At 46.1% G+C, this 23,611-nt stretch overlaps 1 protein-coding gene across 5 annotated transcripts in view; it reads right to left on the bottom strand.

The window, feature by feature from the left end:
• Nucleotides 1-23,611, bottom strand: part of LOC126418458 (protein piccolo-like) — a 344,054-nt gene that overhangs the window by 243,690 nt on the left and 76,753 nt on the right. For all 5 annotated transcript variants that reach the window (XM_050085227.1, XM_050085225.1, XM_050085226.1 and 2 more), the window contains exon 4: nucleotides 21,102-21,757. In XM_050085227.1, the coding sequence (XP_049941184.1) occupies nucleotides 21,102-21,757 (656 nt within the window). The remainder of the gene's footprint in view (nucleotides 1-21,101; nucleotides 21,758-23,611) is intronic.

Genomic DNA, 23,611 nt, shown 5'->3' with positions numbered 1-23,611 from the left:
CCACCAGTCAGGGCACCTTATGAAGCCAAACATGTTTATTAGCTACCTTATGTCCACTGCAATGTGTTTTATGTAGGAATGACCACAAGTTGATTGAACGAGTGCATGAATAGACATAAAAACTGTCCACACTGAGGAGACACCTAGTACCTACTTGCTGAACATGCTCTACAGAATGATTCAGGGGGCCTGATGCCTGCTACACTATATGGTCTATTTGAATCCTCCCATTCTATACCACCTATACTATTTTCCCTCAACTCTCAGAGACGAGAACTTGACTGCCGACACATCCTCGGATCCCAGCATCCTCCTGGACTTAACCACTGTTTAACACATTCCTCCTCCTCCTCTTTGCATATTTGGGGTCATCTAGGTCCACATTCAGTCTTGGTATATTTGGTAGGCTCTTTTCTCACTATAAAACAATTTTTCTCACTGTTTCACTTAATATCAACCAACAGTGTAAAATTGGGCCTATGAACAGCAAAAGATAGCTAACAGCCATCACTATACCCATATACATGCTATGACTAAGTATCAAATTCTTTATGTGACAAAGTTAATTAATTTTCTACTGTCACTAATTAATTGTCACTTGTTACTTCTAGCCTGAGCTCTGAAGTAACAGTACAGATTTATAATGTTAAGTGAAATTGCTGGATGGAACAATACATAAAATAAAGGAGAGGTAAACACTCACTTGTAGTGGACTGATGTGCGGAGCACAGGAACACTTAACAGAAAATTGTATTCACATTGCCTTTTGAGCTCTTGCTCTTTTCCTAGTAAAAGTACACAAAATTCACACCCACTAACATACAGAAACCCAATACACTTTCACAATTATAGCAAGACCGATTATGGACTATTGGTGACTGAAAGCACTTGCCTGTGCTGAGGAAGTGGGGAGGGATTACAAAAAGACATAAGTAAAGGAGGGGTAAGCTCCCTGACTATGCCTTGCTGACTTACTCTGCCTTGCACATCCCCAAAAACTTCCTCAAGAGACACACTGCGTCTAAACATCCATCCCAGAACACTGCTTTCAACCTTTCTGCCAAAACTCTGACTCCTGCAGCAGTCTCAATACTTTCTAAAGGCCTCATCTTTAGCCCAAAACTGAAGTTTAACCATGCTGGACTTGTACAGGGCCTTCTTTCCTTTACTCATTCTCTGATGTGGAATTTTCTTCGCCACACATCCCACTGACAATGGCCAACCAAAATCCCCAACAGAACCCTATTTAAAATAGTTCCAACCTCCATACGACCAAATCCTCCTCTCTTCTATCCAGTCATCCCCTGATAATATTTCTTGAATTCCTCACGTCCAATCTGGCCTCACCTTCCTTTCCTAAATCCCCCCCAGTGAGTCAAACACTGTTTCTATCGAATCACATAGCTGTCTGTAACCCTACAACCAATTCAGTTCTTATCATCTGACCCATAGACAAAAGTACCACCAGAGTGGCCACAGATCGTAATGACTGTGTGTCTGAGGGGTCTCCGTCAACTTTCGACACCTCTGTATACAAACCTTATGACTGTGATCCCATGCCAGTATTCCAACTATACTTCTAGTAGCTCACCAAGGCCTTAGGTCAATCCCAAAACCTGGCACCCAAATCCATCGGCTCCTTGCACCAGATAAACCCTCCCCCCCCCCCCTCCCTCCCTCTCCCTAACACTCCTACCTTTCACCTGCTCCCCACAGGTGTGTCTACTCGTCGCCCCATTGTGGCTGGGTACAATGCTCCCACAGAACAAACTTCTCACTTTGTTGGCCATCTCCAAACTAATATCCATAATCCCCCGTCCTGCATGGAAGACACTGCTTGCTGCCATTGGCATCTCTCCACAGTTCCTGTTTTGTTATCACCAGACACCTTGTCAATCATCATGCCTGTGACATACTTTTACACAAACATCCCCTGTGTCAGTGGTTTTGTGGCCATGGTACACTACCTCCTCAGCATTGCCCTGATACCAAGCTTACCACCTCTTTTTAATCTCCTGATCAACCTCATCCTGACAAATCTATAAAAGAATTTGTGTTACTGCCATGGGCACCATCTAGGCTATCTTATTTGTGGGCCATCTGGAGGAATCATCCCTATCCAGTATACGCCAACAACCCCTTGCCTGTTTCAGATTCACTGATAACATTTTCACAATCTGGATTCATGACAATGATAACCTCTGCTCTTTCCTCCATAACCTAAACACTTAATCCAAATCCATTCCACTTGGTCCTTCTCAACTAACAAGCCACATCCCTACCTCTCAGATGGCTCCAAAAACATTTCTTTTCACATCAAGCACATCAACCACCAGTAGACCCACTTTGACAGCTGTCACACATCCCAATTCAGAATGTTATCACCTTACAGCCATGCCACCTGTGGATGCTATGGCGTTTGCAATGGAAAGAAGGAGTTGTCAAAATATACCACAACCTTAATGGGAACTTTACTGACAGAAATTACCATACCCAGCTCATCCATAAACAGAACCCCTGTGCCATCTCCTGCTCTGACACCAATAAATCTATGAACCAGTCAGAAACAAGCACTCCCCTGCTCACCCAGTATCAACCTGGCCTTGAAAAGCTCAACCACATCCTTCGCCAGGGCTTTGACAACTTCTCATTGAACCTTCAGATGAGGGATATCCAACCCCAAATCCTACCCCCATCACCCAAAGTAGTGTTCCGCCACACACCCAACCTACAAAATATCTTTATCCATCCATATCCCATGACTGTTGCCAATCCTGTACTCCAAGGGTCATTCCCCTGTGGTTGGCTTAGGTGCAAAACCTGTCTACATCTGCATGACTACCCTGCAATACACACTATTTCTCTACTGTTCCACTTTCGCTGAACAGCACATGGGAAAAATAAACATTTAAATCTTTCCGTGAGAGCTCCATTTTCTATTATTTTATTATGATGATCATTTTTCCCTTCGTAGGTAGATGTTAACAAAATATTTGTATGTTCAGAAGAGAAAATTGGTGACTGCAATTTCATGAAAAGCTCTTGCAATAAAAAAGCCTTTGTTTTAATGACAGCCACCCCAACTCGTGTATCATATCTGTGACACTCTCTCCCCTAATTCACAGTAATACAAAACGAGTTGTCCTCCTTTGAACTTTCTCAATGTCCTTTGTCAGTCCTATATGGGAAGGATCCCATATTCCATAGCAATACTCTAGCAGAGGATGGATAAGTGTTGTGTTGGCAGCCTCTTTAGTGAACCTGCTGAATCTTCCAAGTCATGGGTGGACACATGGCGGCCCATGGGCCAGATCTGGCCCAAAATTGTTTCAATTTGGTCTGTGAAAGAAATTTGGGGGGGGGGAGAGAGAGAGAGAGAGAGAGAGAGAGAGAGAGAGAGAGAGAGAGAGAGAGGAGGGATGGAGAGAGAGAGAGAGAGAGGAGATGGAGAAGAGAGAGAGAGAGGAGAAGAAAGAGAGAGAGGGAGGAGAAGAAAGAGAGAGAGGGAGGAGAAGAAAGAGAGAGAGGGAGGAGAAGAAAGAGAGAGAGGGAGGAGAAGAAAGAGAGAGAGGGAGGAGAAGAAAGAGAGAGAGGGAGGAGAAGAAAGAGAGAGAGGGAGGAGAAGAAAGAGAGAGAGTGAGGAGAAGAAAGAGAGAGAGGGAGGAGAAGAAAGAGAGAGAGGGAGGAGAAGAAAGAGAGAGAGGGAGGAGAAGAAAGAGAGAGAGGGAGGAGAAGAAAGACAGAGAGGGAGGAGAAGAAAGAGAGAGAGTGAGGAGAAGAGAGAGAGAGAGTGAGGAGAAGAGAGAGAGGGAGTGAGGAGAAGAGAGAGAGGGAGTGAGGAGAAGAGAGAGAGGGAGGAGAAGAGAGAGACGGAGACAGACAGACAGAGAGAGAGAGAGAGAGAGAGAGAGACTGCAGAATTTTATGATGGAAGTTTTAAGACAGCTATCGTAAAATGTCTTAAGTAAAGAAAATGTTCCCAATGGGTAAATAAATGTAAATATCCAAAGAACGGAGTGAACATAAAATGAATGTACTCTGATTAGTACTCATGTGGACAACCTCATACTTCTCATAACTTAGAGTCAACTGCCACTTTTCGCATCATACAGATCTCTTTGTTTTTATCTTCTGATGACTTTAAATGACAGTGCTAACTGCAAACAATCTAAGACAGTTGCTCGGACTGCCTTCTGAATCATTTATATAGATTAGTTAAAGCAGAGGGCTTATAACACTCCCATGGAGAATGTGCGATATCATCTGTGTTTTTCATGTTGACTTTCATCAACTACTACGAACTGAGTCCTTTCTGACAGGAAATCATAAATCCAGTAGCACAGCGAGATGATACTTCATAGGCATGCAACGAGATTACAAATCACTTCTGATCATCAGTATGAAAAGCCTTTTGGCATTTTAGAAATATGGAATCAATCTGGATTTCCTGTCAATAGTGTTCATTTGTTCATGAGAATAAAGAACACAAGAACAATATTTTCCAAATTCTTGCTGACTATGCGTCAATCGATATTTTTCTTTGAAGTAATTTGTAATGTTCAAACACAGTATGTGTTCTAAAATCCTACTGCCAATCAACGTAAGTGCTTTGGGTCTGTAATGTGGAGTATTACTCTTACTTCCTTTCTTCTGTAATGGTTTTTGGTTTTGGTTATTTTTTTTTTTAGGGCGCAAAACTGCTATGGTCATTAGCGCCCGGTCCGTGACTTAGGAAACAGTAAAAAACCGAAATTGAAAACCAGCAGCAATGGGAACGAAAGTCATAAAATTGGAGAAACTAAAAACAGAAGGAAGGCTTAAAAATCCACTACAGAAAGGGGTTGGTTGTCCCCAAAAAAAGCTTCGTGTGTGAACAACACGTCGACATAAAACGCTCCGTAGATCGGCGAAGGGAATCGATTGAATAGCTGGCCGAGGAAGAGAGACTGCAGCCTTGGCTGCAATATCGGCCGCCTCATTTCCACAGATACCAATGTGTCCCGGGAGCCAGAGGAACACCACGGAGACGCCCCCCAGGTGGAGCAAGCGCAGACAGTCCTGAATCCAGTGGACCAGAGGGTGCACAGGATAAAGAGCTTGGAGACTGAGGAGAGAGCTGAGAGAATCTGAGCAGATAATGTACTGTATCCGCTGATGGCGGGGGATGTAGTGGACGGCCTGGAGAACAGCGTAAAGCTCCGCAGTATAAACCGAACACTGGTCGGGAAGACGAAAGTGATTTGGGGTGTCACCAACAATATAGGCACTCCCTACACCTAACGATGTTTTCGAGCCGTCGGTGTAAATAAATGTGGCGTCCGTCATTTGTGCACATAGAATAGCAAATGCCCGACGATAAACAAGTGAAGGGGTACCACCCTTGGGAAATCGACAAAGGTCACAAACCAGGCAGACCCGGGGACGGAGCCAAGGCGGTGCTGTACCCCAAGTTGTCAAGAAGGTTTTAGGAAAGCGGAAGGAAAGAGAATGGAGCAGTTGATGGAAGCGGACTCACGGTGGTAGTAGGGAGGAGGGGCGGCCTGCATACCCTACATCAAAGGAGGCGTCGAAAAAAAGGTCATGGGCTGGATTAGCAGGCATGGAAGACAGATGGCTACCATAACGACTCAGAAGGACTGCTCGCCGATTGGACAGCGGAGGTTCAGCAGTCTCAGCATAAAGGCTCTCCACAGGGCTGGTGTAAAAAGCTCCAGACACTAAACGTAATACACGGTGGTGGATAGAGTCGAGACGCTGAAGAATAGACGGCCGAGCAGAGGAGTAGACTATGCTTCCATAGTCCAATTTCGAGCGCACTAAGGCGCGATAGAGGTGGAGAAGGACCACTCGGTCCGCTCCCCAGGAGGTACCATTAAGGACACGGAGGGTGTTAAGGGATCGCAGACAGCGAGCCGAAAGATAGGAAACGTGGGAGGACCAGCACAGTTTTCTGTCAAACATAAGACTCAAGAATTCAGCGACGTTTGAAAACGGAAGGTTGACAGGACCTAGATGTAAAGAGGGCGGAAGAAACTCCTTACGTCGCCAAAAATTAACACAAACGGTCTTACTGGGAGAAAAACGGAAGCCGGTTTCGATGCTCCAAGAGTGGAGGCGATCGAGACATCCTTGAAGACGTCGTTCAAGAAAGGCTGGTCCGTTGAGAGCTGTAGTAGATCGCAAAATCGTCCACAAAGAGGGAGCCCGAGACATCAGGAAGGAGACAAATCATAATTGGATTGATGGCAATGGCAAACAGTACAACAGTCAGCATGGAGCCCTGGGGTACCCCGTTTTCTTGGGAGAAAGTACGGGAGAGAGTAGTGTTCACCCGCACCCTAAATGTGCGCTCTGCCATAAATTCGCGAAGAAAAAGGGGCAGCCAACCTCGAAAGCCCCAAGAGAACAGTGTGCGGAGGATGCCTGTCCAACAGGTATCGTATGCTCTCTCCAGATCAAAAACTATTGCTACTGTTTGGCGTTTCCGGAGAAAATTGTTCATGATATAAGTGGAGAGAGCAACAAGATGGTCAACTGCTGAACGATGCTTTCGGAATCCACATTGGGCAGGTGTTAAAAGACTGCGGGATTCCAGCCACCACGCTAAACGGTGATTCACCATACGCTCCAAAACCTTACAGACACTACTCGTGAGAGAAATGGGGTGATAGCTAGAGGGGAGATGTTTGTCCTTTCCAGGTTTCGTAACAGGAACGACGATAGCTTCCCGCCATCATCTGGGAAAAGTACTGTCGGTCCAAATTCGATTATAAAGGTGAATGCAGCAACATTTGGACGTGGATACCATCCGGTCCTGGGGCGGAGGAGCGAGAAGAAGAGAGTGCATGTTGTAGTTCCCGCTTGGAGAAAACAGTATTGTAGCTTTCGCGATTTTGAGAGGAAAAAGCAAGAGGTCGCACTTCCGCTGCACGTTTCTTCGGGAGAAACGCTGGCGGGTAATTTGAAGAGCTCGAGATCTCAGCAAAGTGCTGACCCAACGAGTTGGAAATTGCGACGGGGTCCACTAATGTGTCATGCGCGACAGTGAGCCCCGAGACCGGGGAGAAACTAGGCGCACCTGAGAACCGTCGAAGCCGACTCCAAACTTCCGAGGAGGGAGTGAAGGTGTTAAATGAGCTAATAAAGAATTTCCAGCTTGCCTTCTTGCTATCGCGGATGACACGACGGCATCGCGCTCGGAACTGCTTATAGCGGAGACAGTTAGCCAAAGTAGGATGGTGGCGGAAAACGCGGAGAGCACGTCGCCGCTCACGTATTGCATCACGGCATGCCTCGTTCCACCAAGGAACTGGGGGGGCGCCGGGGCAATTCGGAGGTGCGTGGTATTGAATGTTCCGCAGCTGAAAGAATAACGTCGGTAATATGTGTGACCTCATCATCGACGCTGGGAAAAAATCAGCTTGGGCAAACTTCCAGCGTCGCGGGCGCATGTAGGCAGTTGAGGCTGCAGTCTGAGGACACATGGAAAGTGGTCACTCGAGTGTGTATCATCAAGGGCGAACCATTCGAAGCGCCGAGCTAACGGAACAGTACCGACCGCAAGGTCCAAATGAGATAAATTTGTCATGGAGGCAGACAAAAATGTAGGGACCCCAGTGTTGAGGCAAACTAGATCCGCTTAGTGGAAGACATCTAACAATAGTGAGCCACGTGGACAAGGATGTGGAGATCCCCAAAGCAGGTGGTGGGCATTGTAATGTAATGTATTGCGAATACATAGAAAGAAGGATCCTTTATTGTATGATTATATGATAGCGGAACAAACACTGGTAGCAGTTACTTCTGTAAAATATCTGGGAGTATGCGTGCGGAACGATTTGAAGTGGGAATGATCATATAAAATTAATTGTTGGTAAGGCGGGGTACCAGGTTGAGATTCATTGGGAGAGTGCTTAGAAAATGTAGTCCATCAACAAAGGAGGTGGCTTACAAAACACTCGTTCGACCTATACTTGAGTATTGCTCATCAGTGTGGGATCCGTACCAGATCGGTCTGACGGAGGAGATAGAGAAGATCCAAAGAAGAGCGGCGCGTTTCGTCACAGGGTTATTTGGTAACCGTGATAGCGTTACGGAGATGTTTAATAAACTCAAGTGGCAGACTCTGCAAGAGAGGTGCTCTGCATCGCGGTGTAGCTTGCTCGCCAGGTTTCGAGAGGGTGCGTTTCTGGATGAGGTATCGAATATATTGCTTCCCCCTACTTATACCTCCCGAGGAGATCACGAATGTAAAATTAGAGAGATTAGAGGCGCACGGAGGCTTTCAGACAGTCGTTCTTCCCGCGAACCATACGCGACTGGAACAGGAAAGGGAGGTAATGACAGTGGCACGTAAAGTGCCCTCCGCCATACACCGTTGGGTGGCTTGCGGAGTATCAATGTAGATGTAGATTGAAGTCCCCAACCAGTAAATAGGGGGGGGTGGTAGCTGACCAAGAAGATGAAGGAGATCAGCTCGTGCCATTGGTGTGGATGATGGAATGTATACAGTACAAAGAGAGAACGTGTATCCGGAAAGGGAAAGACGGACGGCGACAGCTTGGAAGGAAGTGTTTAAATGGATTGGGTGATAATGGAGAGTTTCATGGAGAAGAATCATGAGTCCACCATGGGCTGGAGTCCCTTCAACAGAGGGGAGATCATATCGGACGGACTCAAAATGAGGGAGAGCAAAGTGGTCTTGGGGACGCAGCTTTGTTTCCTGAAGACAGAAGATGACCGGCGAGTAGGACCGTAAGAGGATCGACAATTCATCCCGACTGGCTCGAATACCACGGATATTCCAGTGGATAATGGACATAGGGTGAACAGAAAATGGAGGAATGTGACCAAGGTCACTGTCAACTCAATGACTGCTCAGAGCTTGCGACCGCCAGCATGAAATGGCATTCAGCCGAAGGCAGAAGATCCCGGTCCATAGGTTGGTTAGGAGCAGCTCCTGCCACCAGCGATCGGCCGGTTGATCGGCCGCCAGCAGTGCGCCTCGGCGACACAGAAGACGGCCGAGGGCGATTTCCGTCAGGTGGTGCTGTAGATGGGACACACCTTGGTGGAGAAGGAGAGGAACTGGGTTTCTTTGTAGCCTTCTTGGAAGTATGATGTTTAGAGGAAGGAGGAACCGATGGTTGGGAAGTTGCGGTACGTAAAAACTCTTCACGAGTATGCTCTTTTTTCGAAGTCTTGGTGTCTGACTTTTGGGCTCGAGATTTAGCAGAACCCGACGAAGGGTGAGCCAGAGAGTGGGCAGGCGAAAGTGGTGGGGTTGAACGGGCGATCTTGGCACTGGCCGATCTGACGACCGTGGCAATAAAGGTGAGGTCGCAAGTCTGCGTGGCCGCCTCCTTTGTTGGCCGAGGAGAAGCAAGGACAGTGCTGTATTTTCCTGTCTGAGGCACGGTGGGCTGTCGACTGGCGAATAATTTTCGAGCAGCAAACGGTCGACACCTTTTCCTTCACTCTAATTTCCTGGATGAGCTTTTCGGCCTTAAAAACGGGGCAATCTCGAGAGGAAGCAGCGTGGTCACCCATACAGTTGATGCAGCGAGGGGATGGAGGTGGACAAGCACCCTCATGGGCATCCTTGCCACACGTAACACATTTCGCCGGATTGGAACAGGACTGGCTGGTGTGATTGAACCGCTGACACCGATAGCAACGCGTAGGGTTTGGGACGTAAGGGCGAACGGAAATTATCTCATAGCCTGCTTTGATTTTCGATGGGAGTTGAACTTTGTCAAAGGTCAAGAAGACAGTGCGGGTTGGAATGATGTTCGTCTCAACCCTTTTCATAACCCTATGAACAGCCGTTACGCCCTGGTCAGACAGGTAGTGCTGAATTTCTTCGTCAGACAATCCATCGAGGGAGCGTGTATAAACGACTCCACGCGAGGAATTTAATGTACGGTGCGGTTCCACCCGGACAGGGAAGGTGTGTAGTAGTGAGGTACGCAGCAATTTTTGTGCCTGGAGGCCACTGACTGTTTCTAACAGCAGGGTGCCATTCCGTAATCTGGAACAAGACTTTACAGGACCTGCAACTGCGTCGACACCTTTCTGAATAATGAAAGGGTTGACCGTGGAGGAATCGTGACCTTCGTCAGACCGAGAAACAACAAGGAACTGTGGCAACGATGGAAGAACTGTCTGTGGCCGAGACTCAGTGAACTTACGCTTGTGAGCAGACACAGTGAGGAAACCATTGCGGAAGAATCCCCCATGATTACCGGCGTCTCCGATGGCGTGCTCCTCCCTTGTGGGGGCCCTCTCTGAGGGCACTCCCGCCTTAGGTGATTGTTCACACCTCAGGTCACACCTCCCGACAAACGGACGGAGGGACCAATCGGCACTTTCGGAAGGTATCAGCTCGGGTAATCACTCCTCCCTGGGCCTAGCCGTTACCAGGGGGTACGTACGTGTCCTACCTGTCTACCCGGGGCGGGGAATTACGCGTTACCCCATCACCGGCTACGCACGGAAGCGCATGGGTCGGCCTTCAGACACGCACAGGGAGGAAAAAATAGAAAGGGAAAGGAAAGAAGAGGGGTCTCAAACGCCGCAGCGGAGAAAAGGGCAAAGAGAAGAGGGAAGGAAAAGAGAAGGACAGAGGAAGGACGAAGACTTGCAAGTATAGAAAGCAAGGAATTTGTAACAGTTTCGAGTGTCCGTCTCCGGACGTAGGCACAAACCATACTCCCAGAGGGGGAGAAAGGGAAGGGAAGAGCTAGAGGTGAGGGGGGGGGGGGGGGGCGAAGATGGGGAAGGATGCGGAAAGGGAGGGTATGCAGCCCGGAAAGGAAGGAGGGCCACATTAGCTCGGGGTCCCGTGCTCGCTACGCACGTATCCACAAAAGAGTTGTGGACCCCCTGGGGGGTTCTGTAATGGTGTGACCTGTGCAATTTTTCAGGTATGGATCTTCAATCAAGTGAACAGTTATACATGACTGCTAAGTATGGAACTATCATATCGGCATACTCTGAAAGGAATTTAATTGGTATACAATCTGAACCAGAAGTCTTTTGTTTATTAAGTGATTTGAACTGCTTCGCTACATCGAGTGTATCTACTTCCAAAGTTACTCATGTTGTCAGCTCTTCTTGATTTGAACTCTGGAATGTTTACTTTGCATCGCTTGGTGAAAGACTTTCAGAAAAATGTATTTAGTAACTCCGCTGTAGAGCCACTATCATCAGTAATATTACCATCACTATCACACAGTGAAGGTCTTGATTTATGGTTGGTTGGCTGGTTTAAAAGAGGGGGGGAAGGACCAAACTACGAGGTCATCGGTCCCTTTTTCTGAAGGAAACAATGCCACATAGGTGAGAATAACATAATGAGACTTACAACACAAAACAGAGTGAAAGGAAAAATCAGAACAACGACTGAAGGGCAGCAAACACTTAAATGGACAAAAGGGGACAAGAAAACCACAAAGACGCAAGAAACAGGTAGAAGAGGTTAAAACAAGAAAGCAGGTTACTATGGCTAACTGACCATGAGAGTAAAAAAGGAAAAGCCAGCCACTCTGAAACACTTTAAAACCTCCACCCTGACAGCACTATGGTGGAGGACACATAGAGACAAAGGACATGGGCTAAAACTTAGAGCAAATGATAAAATCACCCTCACAAATGAAACATAAAACTAAAGCTGCTGTTGAGGCTTTGACACCCAACACCTAAGGTAGGGTGCTGGGAAAATTAAAAGGCAGCTGCAGAGCGGTTAAAAGTGAGCAGTCCAGCAAGAGATGGATGACCGTCATTCGTGAGCCAAGGTGGGTCCTCACGACGGAGGAGGTAACCATGTGTCGGCCTAGTATGGCCAATGCGGAGCCGACAAAGAACCATAAAGTCCCTGCGAGAGGCGCACACAGAGGTCTTCCACACATTCATAGTTTCCTTAATGGCATGCAGCTTGTACGTACTGAGGTTATGCCATTCTGTCTCCCAAAGCCGCAAAACCTTGCAGCGTAATACTGAATGCAGTTCAGTTTCAGAGAAGTCGATCTCAATAAGCGGTTTCCGCGTAGCCCGTCGACAAGTTCGTTGCCTGGGATTCCGACGTGACCTGGAGTCCACACAAACACCACCAAACGACTCTACCATTCTAGGCCATAAATGGACTCCTGGATGGTCACTACCACAGGATGACGAGGGTAGCACTGGTTGATAGCTTGTAGGCTGCTCAAGGAGACAGTACAAAGAAAAAATGACTTGCCTGGGCATCAGCGGATGTGCTCAAAAGCACGAGATGTGGCCAAAAGCTCTGCAGTGTAAACACTGCAGCCATCTGGCATGGAGTGCTGTTCAATATGTCCTCCATGAACATAGGCAAAGCCAACGTGACCATCAGCCATAGAGCCATGGGTGTAAACCACTTCATGGCCCCGGTACATGTCGAGAATCGATATGAAGTGACAGCGGAGAGTCGCAGGGTTAACCGAGTCCTTAGGGCCATGTGAAAGGTCCAGACGAAGCCGCGGCCTAGATGTACACCACGGAGGTGTTCGTGAATGAACCTCAAGTATAGGTGGTAAAAGCAAGGACTCCAGTTCATAGAGAAGGGATCACACACGAACTGCAATTGTAAGCCCTGACCTGGGCCGCCAATGCGGGAGATGAACCACCGTGGGCGGTAAAATGAGAGAGTAATTCAGATGCGAAGAAGAACTACAAACATGTGCAATTTCACTGGAGAGCAACTGCGCATGCCTAACCTGCAATGGAGAGACTCCGACCTCCACCAGGACGCTGACCACTGGACTCGTCCTAAAAGCTCCTGTCGCTAGGCGAACACCACAGTGGTGCACTGGGTCAAGTAAACACAACACTTAGGGTGCTGCCGAACCATAAACCAGACCAGGTTTTGGCATCTGAAAAAGGCTGATCGGATGACAGACAGTTAAGGCGGAATTGAACAATGGCTCGGTAAAGCTGCAGCAGCATAGAGCGATCTGAACCCGAGTTGGTGTTGCTCAGGCAGCGGAGGGCATTGAGGTGCTGCCAGCACTTCTGCTCAAGCTGAAGGAGGTGAGAAAGCCAAGACAATCAGGAGTCAAAAGCCAGTCCTAAGAATTGATGTGTGTCCACTACAGTGAGTGGATTGTCATTAAGGTAAAGTTCCGGTTCCGGATGAATGGTACGACACTCACAGAAGTGCATAACAAACGACTTTGCGGCCAAAATCTGGAAACAGTGGGCTGGAGCCTATGACTGCGCCTTGTGGATGGCTCCCTGTATGCGCCGCTCAGCAACACCACTACTGGTGGAGCAGTACGAAATCCAGAAGTTGTTTGCATACAGAGAAGATGAGACGGACGGCCCTACATCTGCTGCTAGACCATTAATGGCCACTAAAAATAGACATTCACTCAATACAGAGCCCTGCGGGACCCCATTCTCTTGGATATGGGGGAACTATGGGAGGCACCAATTTGGACATGGAAAGCACGAAGTGACAGGAAATTTTGGATAAAAATCAGGAGCGGGCCTCAGAGACCCCACTCATATAATGTGGCAAGGATATGATGTCGCCAGGTCGTATCATATGCTTTTTGTAAATCAAAAAGGATGGCAACCAGGTTTTGGCATCTGAAAAAGGCTGATCGGATGACAGACTCAAGGGACACAAGATTATCAATGGTAGAGCGATCCTGGCAGAAGCTGCCCTGATACGGAGCCAGTAGGCCACGTGACTCCAGGGCCTGACCCAACCCAACCCCCGACATGCCATACGTTCTAGTAGCTTACATAGAATGTTGGTGAGGCTGATGGGCTGATAGCTATCCACATCAAGTGGGTTTTTACCGGGTTTAAGCACTGGAATGATAGTGCTCTCCCACTGTGATAGAAAGACGCCATTGCACCAGATCCGACTGAAGATGACTAGGAGATGTTGCTGGTAGTCAGATGAGAGATGTTTAATCATCTGACCGTGGATCCGATCTGGCGCAGGAGCTGTGTCGGGGCAATGTGCAAGGGCACTGAGGAGCTCCAACTCTGTAAATGGGGCGTTATAGTGTTCACTGTGGCGTGTAGCAAATGAGAGGGCTTTCCTTTCCATCCGCCGTTTGAGGGTGCGAAAGGATGGGGGCTAGTTTTCCAACGCAGAGGCTTGAGCATAGTACTCAGCAATCGCGTCTGCGTCGTTAGATAACACGCCATTGATGTTAATGCCAGGGACACACCTGTTGGGGTCTGGTACCCAAAAAGACGTCTGATCTTCGTCCAGACTTGGGAAGGTGACGTATGGCACCCAACGGTTGAGATGCATCTCTCCCAACACTCCTGCTTCCGTCTTTTGGTAAGCTGTTGAATGCTGGCACAGAGCCGCTTGAAGGCTATGAGGTGCTCCATGGAAGGCTGCCACTTATGCCGCTGTAGAGCTTGCCGACACTCCTTAATTGCCTCAGCAACTTCTGGCGACCACCAAGGGACCGCCTTTCGCAGGCGGAACCCTAAAGTGCGAGGGATCACATTTTCTGCCACAGTAACGATTGTTGGTGTCACCTGCTCAACCATCACATCGATGCTGAGGAGAGTCAACGGTGACCGCAGAGGTGAAAGTTCCCAGCCTGCCTTGTTTAAAGCCCATCTGGGCAGGCATCTGTGGGCCTGACGCCGAGGCAGTAACAGGAAGATGGGGAAGTGGTCACTGCCACACAGGTTGTCATGTGCTCTCCAGTGGATAGATGAGAGAAGTCCTGGGCTGTAAATGGATAAATCAATGGCTTAGTAACTACCACAAGCCACAATTAAATGTGTGCCAGCCCCAGTATTTAAGAGGCAGAGGTCGAACTGAGACAGTAAAGTTTCGACATCTCTGCCTCGGCCAGTACGCACAGTGCCACCCCCAAGGGGTTATGGGCACTAAAATCTCCCAAAAGTAGGAAACGTTTTGGGGAGTTGATCAATCAGTGCAGCTAATACATTCAGGGGTATTGCATCATCTGGAGGAAGATATACAATGCAGACCGTTATTTCCTGCATCATCCTTATCCTGACAGCCACAACTTCAAGAGGCATCTGAAGGGGCACAGTTTCATTACAGACTGAATGTAGTTTCACTATGGACTGAGTTTAGGACGTAAACGCAAACTCCACCCGACACTCGATTATAGTCACTACGGTTGCTGTAATATCCCTTATAGCCATGGAGGGCAGGGGTCTGCATTGCTGGGAACCAGATTTCCTGGAGGGCAATGCAGAAAGCAGGTGTAAAGCTTAAGAGTTGCCATAGCTCAACCAGGCAGTGGATAAAACCGGCGTAATTACACTGAAGGATGACATCGTGAGACTGGGAAGGTATGAAACATTCAAATGAGGCAGTTTACGCTTCAGAGTCGCCTGCTGCCACCAACTTATTGCCTGAGCAATCTATATCCATTGTTTCTGAGGGTCCAGTGAGATCTAGGTCCTCAGCGGACACCAGAATCTCCACCCTACCCCCAGACGCAGAGCTTGTAGATAGCGGTCATGTGGGTGCCACTGCAATTTCCTTGGTCTTAAGGGTCTTCTTTTTGGACTTTTCTCACTGCTCCTAGGGTTGCTCTGGCTGTGTGGGCTTCACTGATTCAGTCTCTGGGACTGAGGATGATCGTGAAGCCCTATGACCAGCTTTTGGGCACTTCAGCCACTGGCAGGCATTATCTTTCCCACTAGCAGAAACCTGGGAAGGGAGTGACCCAATAGACCCCTTCCTAGCAAGAGGAGCTGAAGAATACTTACACTTCTCTGGCTGAGAAGAGGGGACTGCTGTCCCTGATGGTTGGGGGGCAGTGCTCCCGAGGTAGGTGGTGCGGGAGCAACAGGGGAGGAAGTGTGCCCCCACCATCAAGGGGGCAGGTGTAGCCTTCTGGATCTGAGAGCCGACTGGAATTCGTGGAACTAATGGGGCTAAAACTTCTCTTGTAGTGGTGGCGTATGAGGAGGTCATAGCCACAGGATATAGGCACTCGTATTTTCTCTTAGCCTCAGTGGAAGTCAGCCGGTCCAGGGTCTTTTATTCCATGATTTTCCTCTCTTTCTGTAAAATCCTGCAGCCTGGCGAACAAGCTGAATGATGCTCTCTGCAGGTGACAAAGATGGGAGGCAGGGTGTATGGAGTATTGGGATGTGATGGACGTCCACAATTTCAACATGTGACACTGGAAGCACAACAGGAAGACATGGACAAACTTCCAGCACTTAAAGCATCGCATGAGGGGAGGGGTATATGGCTTGACATCACAGTGGTAGACCATCACCTTGACCTTCTCGGGTAAGATGTCACCCTCGAAGGCCAAGATGAAGGCACTAGTGGCAACCCGATTATCTCTCGGACCCTGATGGATGCGTCGCACGAAATGAACTCCTAACTGCTCTAAATTGGTGTGCAAATCGTCGTCAGACTGCCAAAGAAGGTCCCTCTGGAATATAATACCCTGGACCATATTTAAGCTCTTACGTGGTGTGATGGTGACAGAAACATCCCCCAACTTGTTACAAGCGATTAATGCCCGTGACTGGTCAGAGGAAGCTGTTTTTTATCAAGACTGACCCATATTGCATTTTGGACATGCCCTCCACCTCCCCAAACTTGTCTTCTAAATGCTCTACAAAAAACTGTGGCTTCATCGAAACAAAGGAGTCCCCATCACTCATACATATGACGTACTGAGATGAATAAGGTTCACAGCCATCCTTAGCCTTGTGTTCCTCCCATGGTGTGGCCAGGAAGGAAAATGATTTAAGGACATACTTTCTTAGATTGTACTGAGACTTGGAACACTTAGAAACTGCTGGTGTTTGATCACCAGCAAGTGATGACGTGGTACACTTCATTGCGCGTCATCCGCCCTGATGCCACCCACTCCGACCAGCGGCCCTCCCCACGGGCGCCACACAGCCGCAGCAAAAGTCACCTGGCAGGTTGTCCTTTGCCGAGAGTCCCAATGCCCCAGGGTGACAGATATCTACTCCTTGGTATACGTCCAGGCATCAGCAGAGAGATTCCTGTATTGTCAGGGGGGCTACAACTAACAGGGTACATGGCAGCCTCACCACAACAGACTGGCTATGATGCTGGATATGAGGTGCATAGAAGTCCATGGTCATCATTGGCACAAAAAGCGACACTGCGTAGTGCATGGTGGAAAATGCACCCAAGAAAGTGTCCACATCCAAGAGATGGAGAATGAGCTGGACTGCAGTGCGACAACGAGAAAATGGGCTAAAGATCTCAATGCACGATGGACACAATGCACCATGTAAGGCACCCTTCCCCAATTGGATTGCTCTTCATGAAATTTTGAAAAATGGAGGTCAAACATGACAGGGGACAATCACATAAAGGGCAAAAAGTGAGAGACTCCTTTTAGTTGCCTCTTATGACAGGCAGGAATACCTCAGCCTATTCTGATCCCTGACCTGCAGGGGGATATTAATTTACCTTGCAGCTGGTGTATTTTACATATGATCAGAATCTGTTTGTATTCTTTTACCAGATTTCAAGACAGTTCTGTTGTGGAAATTATTAAATGCATCCCACACTCGACTCCTTTAAAATTTTGAGCTTCCATAAAACTTAGCCAATCTTGGGGATTTTGTATTCTTTTAAATTTGGCATGCTTTTTCATTGCTTCTGCAACAGTGTTCTGACTTGTTTTATGTACAATAGGGTATCAGCTTTGTCACCTATTAATTTACTTGGTATAAATTTCTCAACTTCTACCAAACAATTTCTTTGAATTTACTTCACATCTGATTTATGCCTATATAGTGACATAGTTAATTCAGAAGGAATGGAAGCTGTCTCTTACGAAGATGACAAGCGAATTTTATCTGCTTGTGTGTGTGTGTGTGTGTGTGTGTGTGTGTGTGTGTGTCAAAAGACCTGTGATTGGCAAGCTTTCAGAGCCAATGACACCTTCTTCAGGCATAAGGGTTGAAGGGGAAGGCAAAAGGGTGAAGGAAAAGGACTGGAGAGGTCTAGGAAAAGGGGTAGATCAGTCTTTCCTTCTCATCCCATACGGTAAGTCTACTCTGACCTGCAGTTCCTGGCGACTTTCCCAAAATCTACCTCTTTTCCTAGACCTCTCCAGTCCTTTTTCTTCACCCTTCTTCCTTCCCCCTTCAACCTTTCAGCCTGAAGAAGGAACCACTGGCTCCAAAAGCTTACCAATCACAACAGTCTTTTATGTGTGTGTTCTGCCGCTGCTTGGAGAGCAGATTTTTTATCTATCCAATTAAATAATTGTATATATCTAATTGTGTATTACGGTATTCAGACTCAGTGCAATGGGCTTGTGGTCAGCAAGTTGTGTATCCATCATGATGATCCTATTTGCTTAGGACATTCATTGCTATGAGGTCATGTACGTTTTAGCAACCACTTACATTTTAAGTTGACTTCTTAATTACACTTTAAGTTGACTCCTTGACTAATTGCTCATATAATTTTCATACAAAGCATTTTGTACAATTTCAGACACTGTTTTATGCCACCCTCAGTTTTGAACATGTATTTTCACCAAAATATCAAGGATAGATTGAAGTCACCAACAATCCAAAACTGTACGAGTGGGGTACCTATTTGAGACAATATTCAAGTTTTGTTTGAACTTTTCAGCAACTGTATCATCTGATTATGGGGTCAGTAAAATGAAACAATTAATAATTTATTCTGGTTGTCAAGTATAATCTCTACTCATATTAACTTGCAGGAACTACCAAACTTCAATTTCACCTCAAGATAGACTACTTCTAACATCAACAAACACGCCACCAACAACTGCAATTAGTCTACCCTTTCTGAACACCATTCCGTTCTTTGTAAACATTTTGGTTGAACTTATATCCAGCTTTAGCCAGTTTTGAGTATCTATAAGGATTTGAGCATCAGGGATTTCTATAAGTGCTTTTGAGCTCTGTCTCTTTCCCAACACAGCTACAATAATTTAATACTGTAATACCTGTGATTCTTAGGTCAACCCTCGTTCTCTGTTTGCCCTGCACTCTTTGAAACTGATGCCCTTTTTGTTCTTTCCCAAGACCCTCCACCCTTAAAAACCACCCAGTCCTCTCCACGCAGCCCCTACTAATGGTGTACCCATGTCCTGCATGTACTGGACCCCTGACATACGGAGAAGAACATAATACCCCACCACACTATGGCACAAGTCAAGGAGTCTGCAGCCTACACAGTTGAACTATCTGAGTCACTCATTCAGGTCCTCCACTCAGCTATGTAACAAAGGTCCACAATCCATCCTATTGGCAATACTAAACATCGTGAGCCCTGCCTTCATCTCTCAAGCAAGACTGGCTGCCAGGAACCAGAAAGGAACTCTTCCAATCCAAAGCAACACACATCATTAGTACTGACATAAGCCACTAACTGCAGTTGGCTGCACTCTGTGTTCTTCACGTAATCCAAAAGGACTTGTTACATATTTGGGATGACTCCCCTTGGTATGCACACAGTGTGTCCACCAGATTTCTTCCCCTTCTTGACAGCCACGTTCCTAAGGGGCTCCATTACATGCCTAACACTCGAGCTCCCAACTACCATTAACCACCCCTCTGTGAATGCCCAGACTTTGCAGGCTGAGAATCTTTCTCTGAAACAGGACAAACGGCGGCACCTGGTTCAGGGCCTTATCAGTCACAGATAGTGCCTGAAACCTCTTCATCAGATGGACTGGGAAGGCCTTTACTGGAACCTGGAACATCTTTTGCTGCCCATCATACCCTGGAACCTCTCACTAGACCACTTGATCACCCTCAATGTGAGCAGCATCCAGGGTGGCCACAGTAGTGGACCTAGCAGGTGACACATGGGATGTGCATGATGCCCCTTGCATCCCCACAGCCAGGCTTCCACACTTATGCCTGCTGGAAACAGTCTCAAGCTGCATGACCACAGCCAGTATTGACTGGAGCTGTGAACGAAGGATCACCAACTCATCCTGCACCCAAACACAGCAATCACAGACCTTATCTGTACCAGGAAAAGCAGAACTCTGCACTAGACAGTTATTAAAATGCCTATCCATCATCTCCAGTCACAGATATATCTTACCCAATAAAAGGCATCGCCACATGTAAAAGCAGCCGTATTATACATCAGCTATCTGTAATCACTGCACAGCACTCTGTGTGGGTGTTACAAGAAACCAATTATCTACTCACACAAGTGGCCACTGCAAAACTTTGGGGAACTGCAAACTTGATTATCCAGTTGTCAAAAATGCTGCACACCACACACAAATGACTTCACCTACTGCTTCACTTTGCAAGCACTTTGGATACCCTCTTCCAGCAGAAGTTTCTCTGAACTACGCAGGTAGAAATTGTCTCTCCAGGATATCCTGCACTCTCGCAATCACCATGGCCTAAATCTCCACTAACCTGTTTCGTACTGCCTGACCTTACCTTTACACATCTCACCCCTTTTGACTTGTTATGCAGCCATTGAGTAATCTGTCAAAAGCCTTGTCTCATTCTACCTCACCATCCCTCTTGTCTTGCACTTCTTTACCTACCCCCTCCCCACTTCCATCGCCTCAGGTAACTGCTTTCAATAATAAATAATCTATAGTCACTCTCGCTAAGGCAGTGGGGCTGTACTGTAGTTTTGGGTGTTGGTGTACATGAATGTGTGTAGTTTTATTAATAAAACTGCAAGAGCTTAACAACTAGTGTGAATACTATTTCCTGTTACATGTCTCTATGCTTCACAAATCAGTCCACTATAGGTGACTACAAATTTATATCAACATCTTCTAACAAGAAAGAACTTGATCAACCAAAATAGTACAACTGTACAACAGGCACTAAAAGAATATGGCAAGGATCTGTCTTAGAGCCAGCAGTTACTTCTGACTCCTACATTTTAATTATTTCTCTAGGAAAAATACTGCAAACAGTAGCGAATCACAGTCTGAAAGAAGTATCACCTCACTGAACTAGCTGTTGTCACGAAGTTAAATACAAATCCTCACAAAGTACATGGATATCACAAACTGTGTTTTTCTTAAAAATAAAAACAAACAAAACACACACACACACACACACACACACACACACACACTGGAATATACCTTTGTATACTGCTGAGTGTTCTTGTACCAGGGCCTGGACCAGGCTGTCTGATGGTTGACACATGACGGGGCTGATGCTGCTGTTGCACTGATAAAACCTGGTTATGCACAATGTGACTTTCCTGAGTTTGCTGTTGCTGGTGAACATGATATGATGGCTGTGAGTTTTGGGGTAAGCCTTCCTGTGGTTGCTGCAGCTGCTCGTGTTGCACGAATTCCTTTTTCTGTACATCCTTCTGCATTTCTTGCTCTAACTCCTGCTTCTGAGATAGCTGTTGTTGGCACTGTGGTTGCAAATTATGATGCTCTTGCTGTTGTTGGTGCTCATGTGTCTTTTGCAACTCTACTCTGAGGCATGACTGCTGGCGCTGTGTTTGTTCTTCTTGTGGTAGCTGCTTTTGAAGATCCATCTGATCACACCATTTGTGTGCCGTTCCTTCTTGCTGGCGCAATAATAGGTGAAGTGTCTGCTGATTTGATTTCTGTTGATCTTGTTGCGACTTCTGCTGTTGTATAAAATGGCTCTGGTGTTGCTGTAACAGCTGCTGCTGTTCTTGGCGCTGTTGGAGTACCTTCTGCAAGATGTGGTTGTGTTGTTCCACCACTCCTAGTCGCTTCTGCTTCTGCTGCTGCAAGTCCTGTTGCTTCTGTTGAATCTGCAAAAGAGAGGTAATGTTTCCGTATTAATATTGACATATCTTACAGCTGTTCAAATGATACTGCAAATTAAATAAATAAAACCTACACTAGCAACATAGAACACAAAGTCACATGATGGTTTATCAGACATTTTTCGGCAAATGATGGGCCAATGACACAACTAAAAAATGTGCTTTCAACAGCCTACTGATGGTGTAAGCTCTCACCACCTTTTGGCCTGTGATCTGGTTCACATGGCCAGTTAGTTATTAGCTAACCCACAACATAATACGTGATCTAAAGCACACTGTAGCTTGACATTTTCACACACATTAAACCTTGCTGGAGGAAAAGACCATCTTAAATGCATGACCTCCAAGCCATAAGACCTAGAAGAGATCTAACCATAGACATCTGAATTTGTAGTCTGATGTCTGCACAGTCACCAAACCACTTAAATCTGCACAACAAAAATGTTAACAGTAAATCAACAACACCACAAAAAAGGCTGTGAGAAGATCATTACATGAAATGGTATACCGTTTTGTATTAATACTTTGGCTCTAGTACTGCCATCAAGATTTATTATTTATACTGCACATTATAGTCCATGCAATCTGTAATATTTGCTATTTCAAGTGTGGTCTTTACTTCCTTGTATAGTTTGTCACTATATATATTCTTAATTTTTTGTACGCATAGCACATTAAGTCTATCTATTAACAGAACTGAGAGAGAATGATTCACTGTTCAATCAGGTAATAAAACGTTCTACACTGTGTGGTATATAAAAAGCACAGGTTGTTCAATTTTTTACTGTGTAGTAACTGTTACACTACATATCACTGTGTACACCATTGCATTTTCAGATGCACATAGGAAAGTTATTAAAGTGGCAACAATAAGCACTTATTCAAAATAACTTCTGTATTTTAGATATTACTGTGATAAATTCAGAACAGATTAAAATTTGAATCACCTTGGATTATAAAACAAGTATGTAATTTTGTTGCAAGAGACCAAAGAATGACACTAGAAGATGCCAGTGGGCTGGATAACAAGAAAACTATAATTTCAATGTAGATAACGTAGCTTTTTTCAGGAAACTTTTTTAATGTGTTTGAGAATGTAGGATAACGCCATTGCTTAGGCTCTCTATGTGGTGGCACACAAGTTGCAAATATGTTCTTTTCCTCTAAATCATTAAATGAAATTCCAATAATGTACTTAAACTATGGTATTATTATGGTATTTTTTTATTCTCATGTACTAAAACTTTTTTTAAAAAACTACGAACACCTATTGCATAAAATTCAGCATTGCAGTTTTGTTTATGTCAGTTCGACATGATCGTAAATACCTCACATATTTACACTCACTTCTTAGTGCTCGTGTTTTTGTCTCCTTACATTATTCACATGTGTTTTCCCACGCATAGGTGTCTGTTAGGAGAAAAGGGGGGGGAAGAGAGAAAAAAAGGATTGTGTGTGTGTGTGTGTGTGTGTGTGTGTGTGTGTGTGTGTGTGTGTGTGTGTGTGTGAGAGAGAGAGAGAGAGAGAGAGAGAGAGAGATGACAAACAGCTACACAAGTACTAAAAAGTGAGTTTAAACATGAGATCTATTTGTGATCTCATGAAAGTGGCATGTAAACAAAATCACAATTGGTAAAGTGACCACTGATCATGCTCTTAAATGAATTGAAATGTGTGACTTTTCAAGCTTTTCCAACAGATCTGTTGCACATACATTTATCAGATTTGCCATTGAATAACACTGTGCAAGTCACACAATATGTCATCAAAACAGCTGTTCAACACCCTGATGCCTAACAGTTGCTTCAACAAAATATTGTGAGACTTGCACAATGTTAT

This window comes from Schistocerca serialis, chromosome 9 (assembly GCF_023864345.2).
Source record: "Schistocerca serialis cubense isolate TAMUIC-IGC-003099 chromosome 9, iqSchSeri2.2, whole genome shotgun sequence".
NCBI lineage: Eukaryota > Metazoa > Arthropoda > Insecta > Orthoptera > Acrididae > Schistocerca > Schistocerca serialis.
Note: the sequence above shows the minus strand (reverse complement) of the source record. Positions and strands in the feature narration are given on the sequence as shown.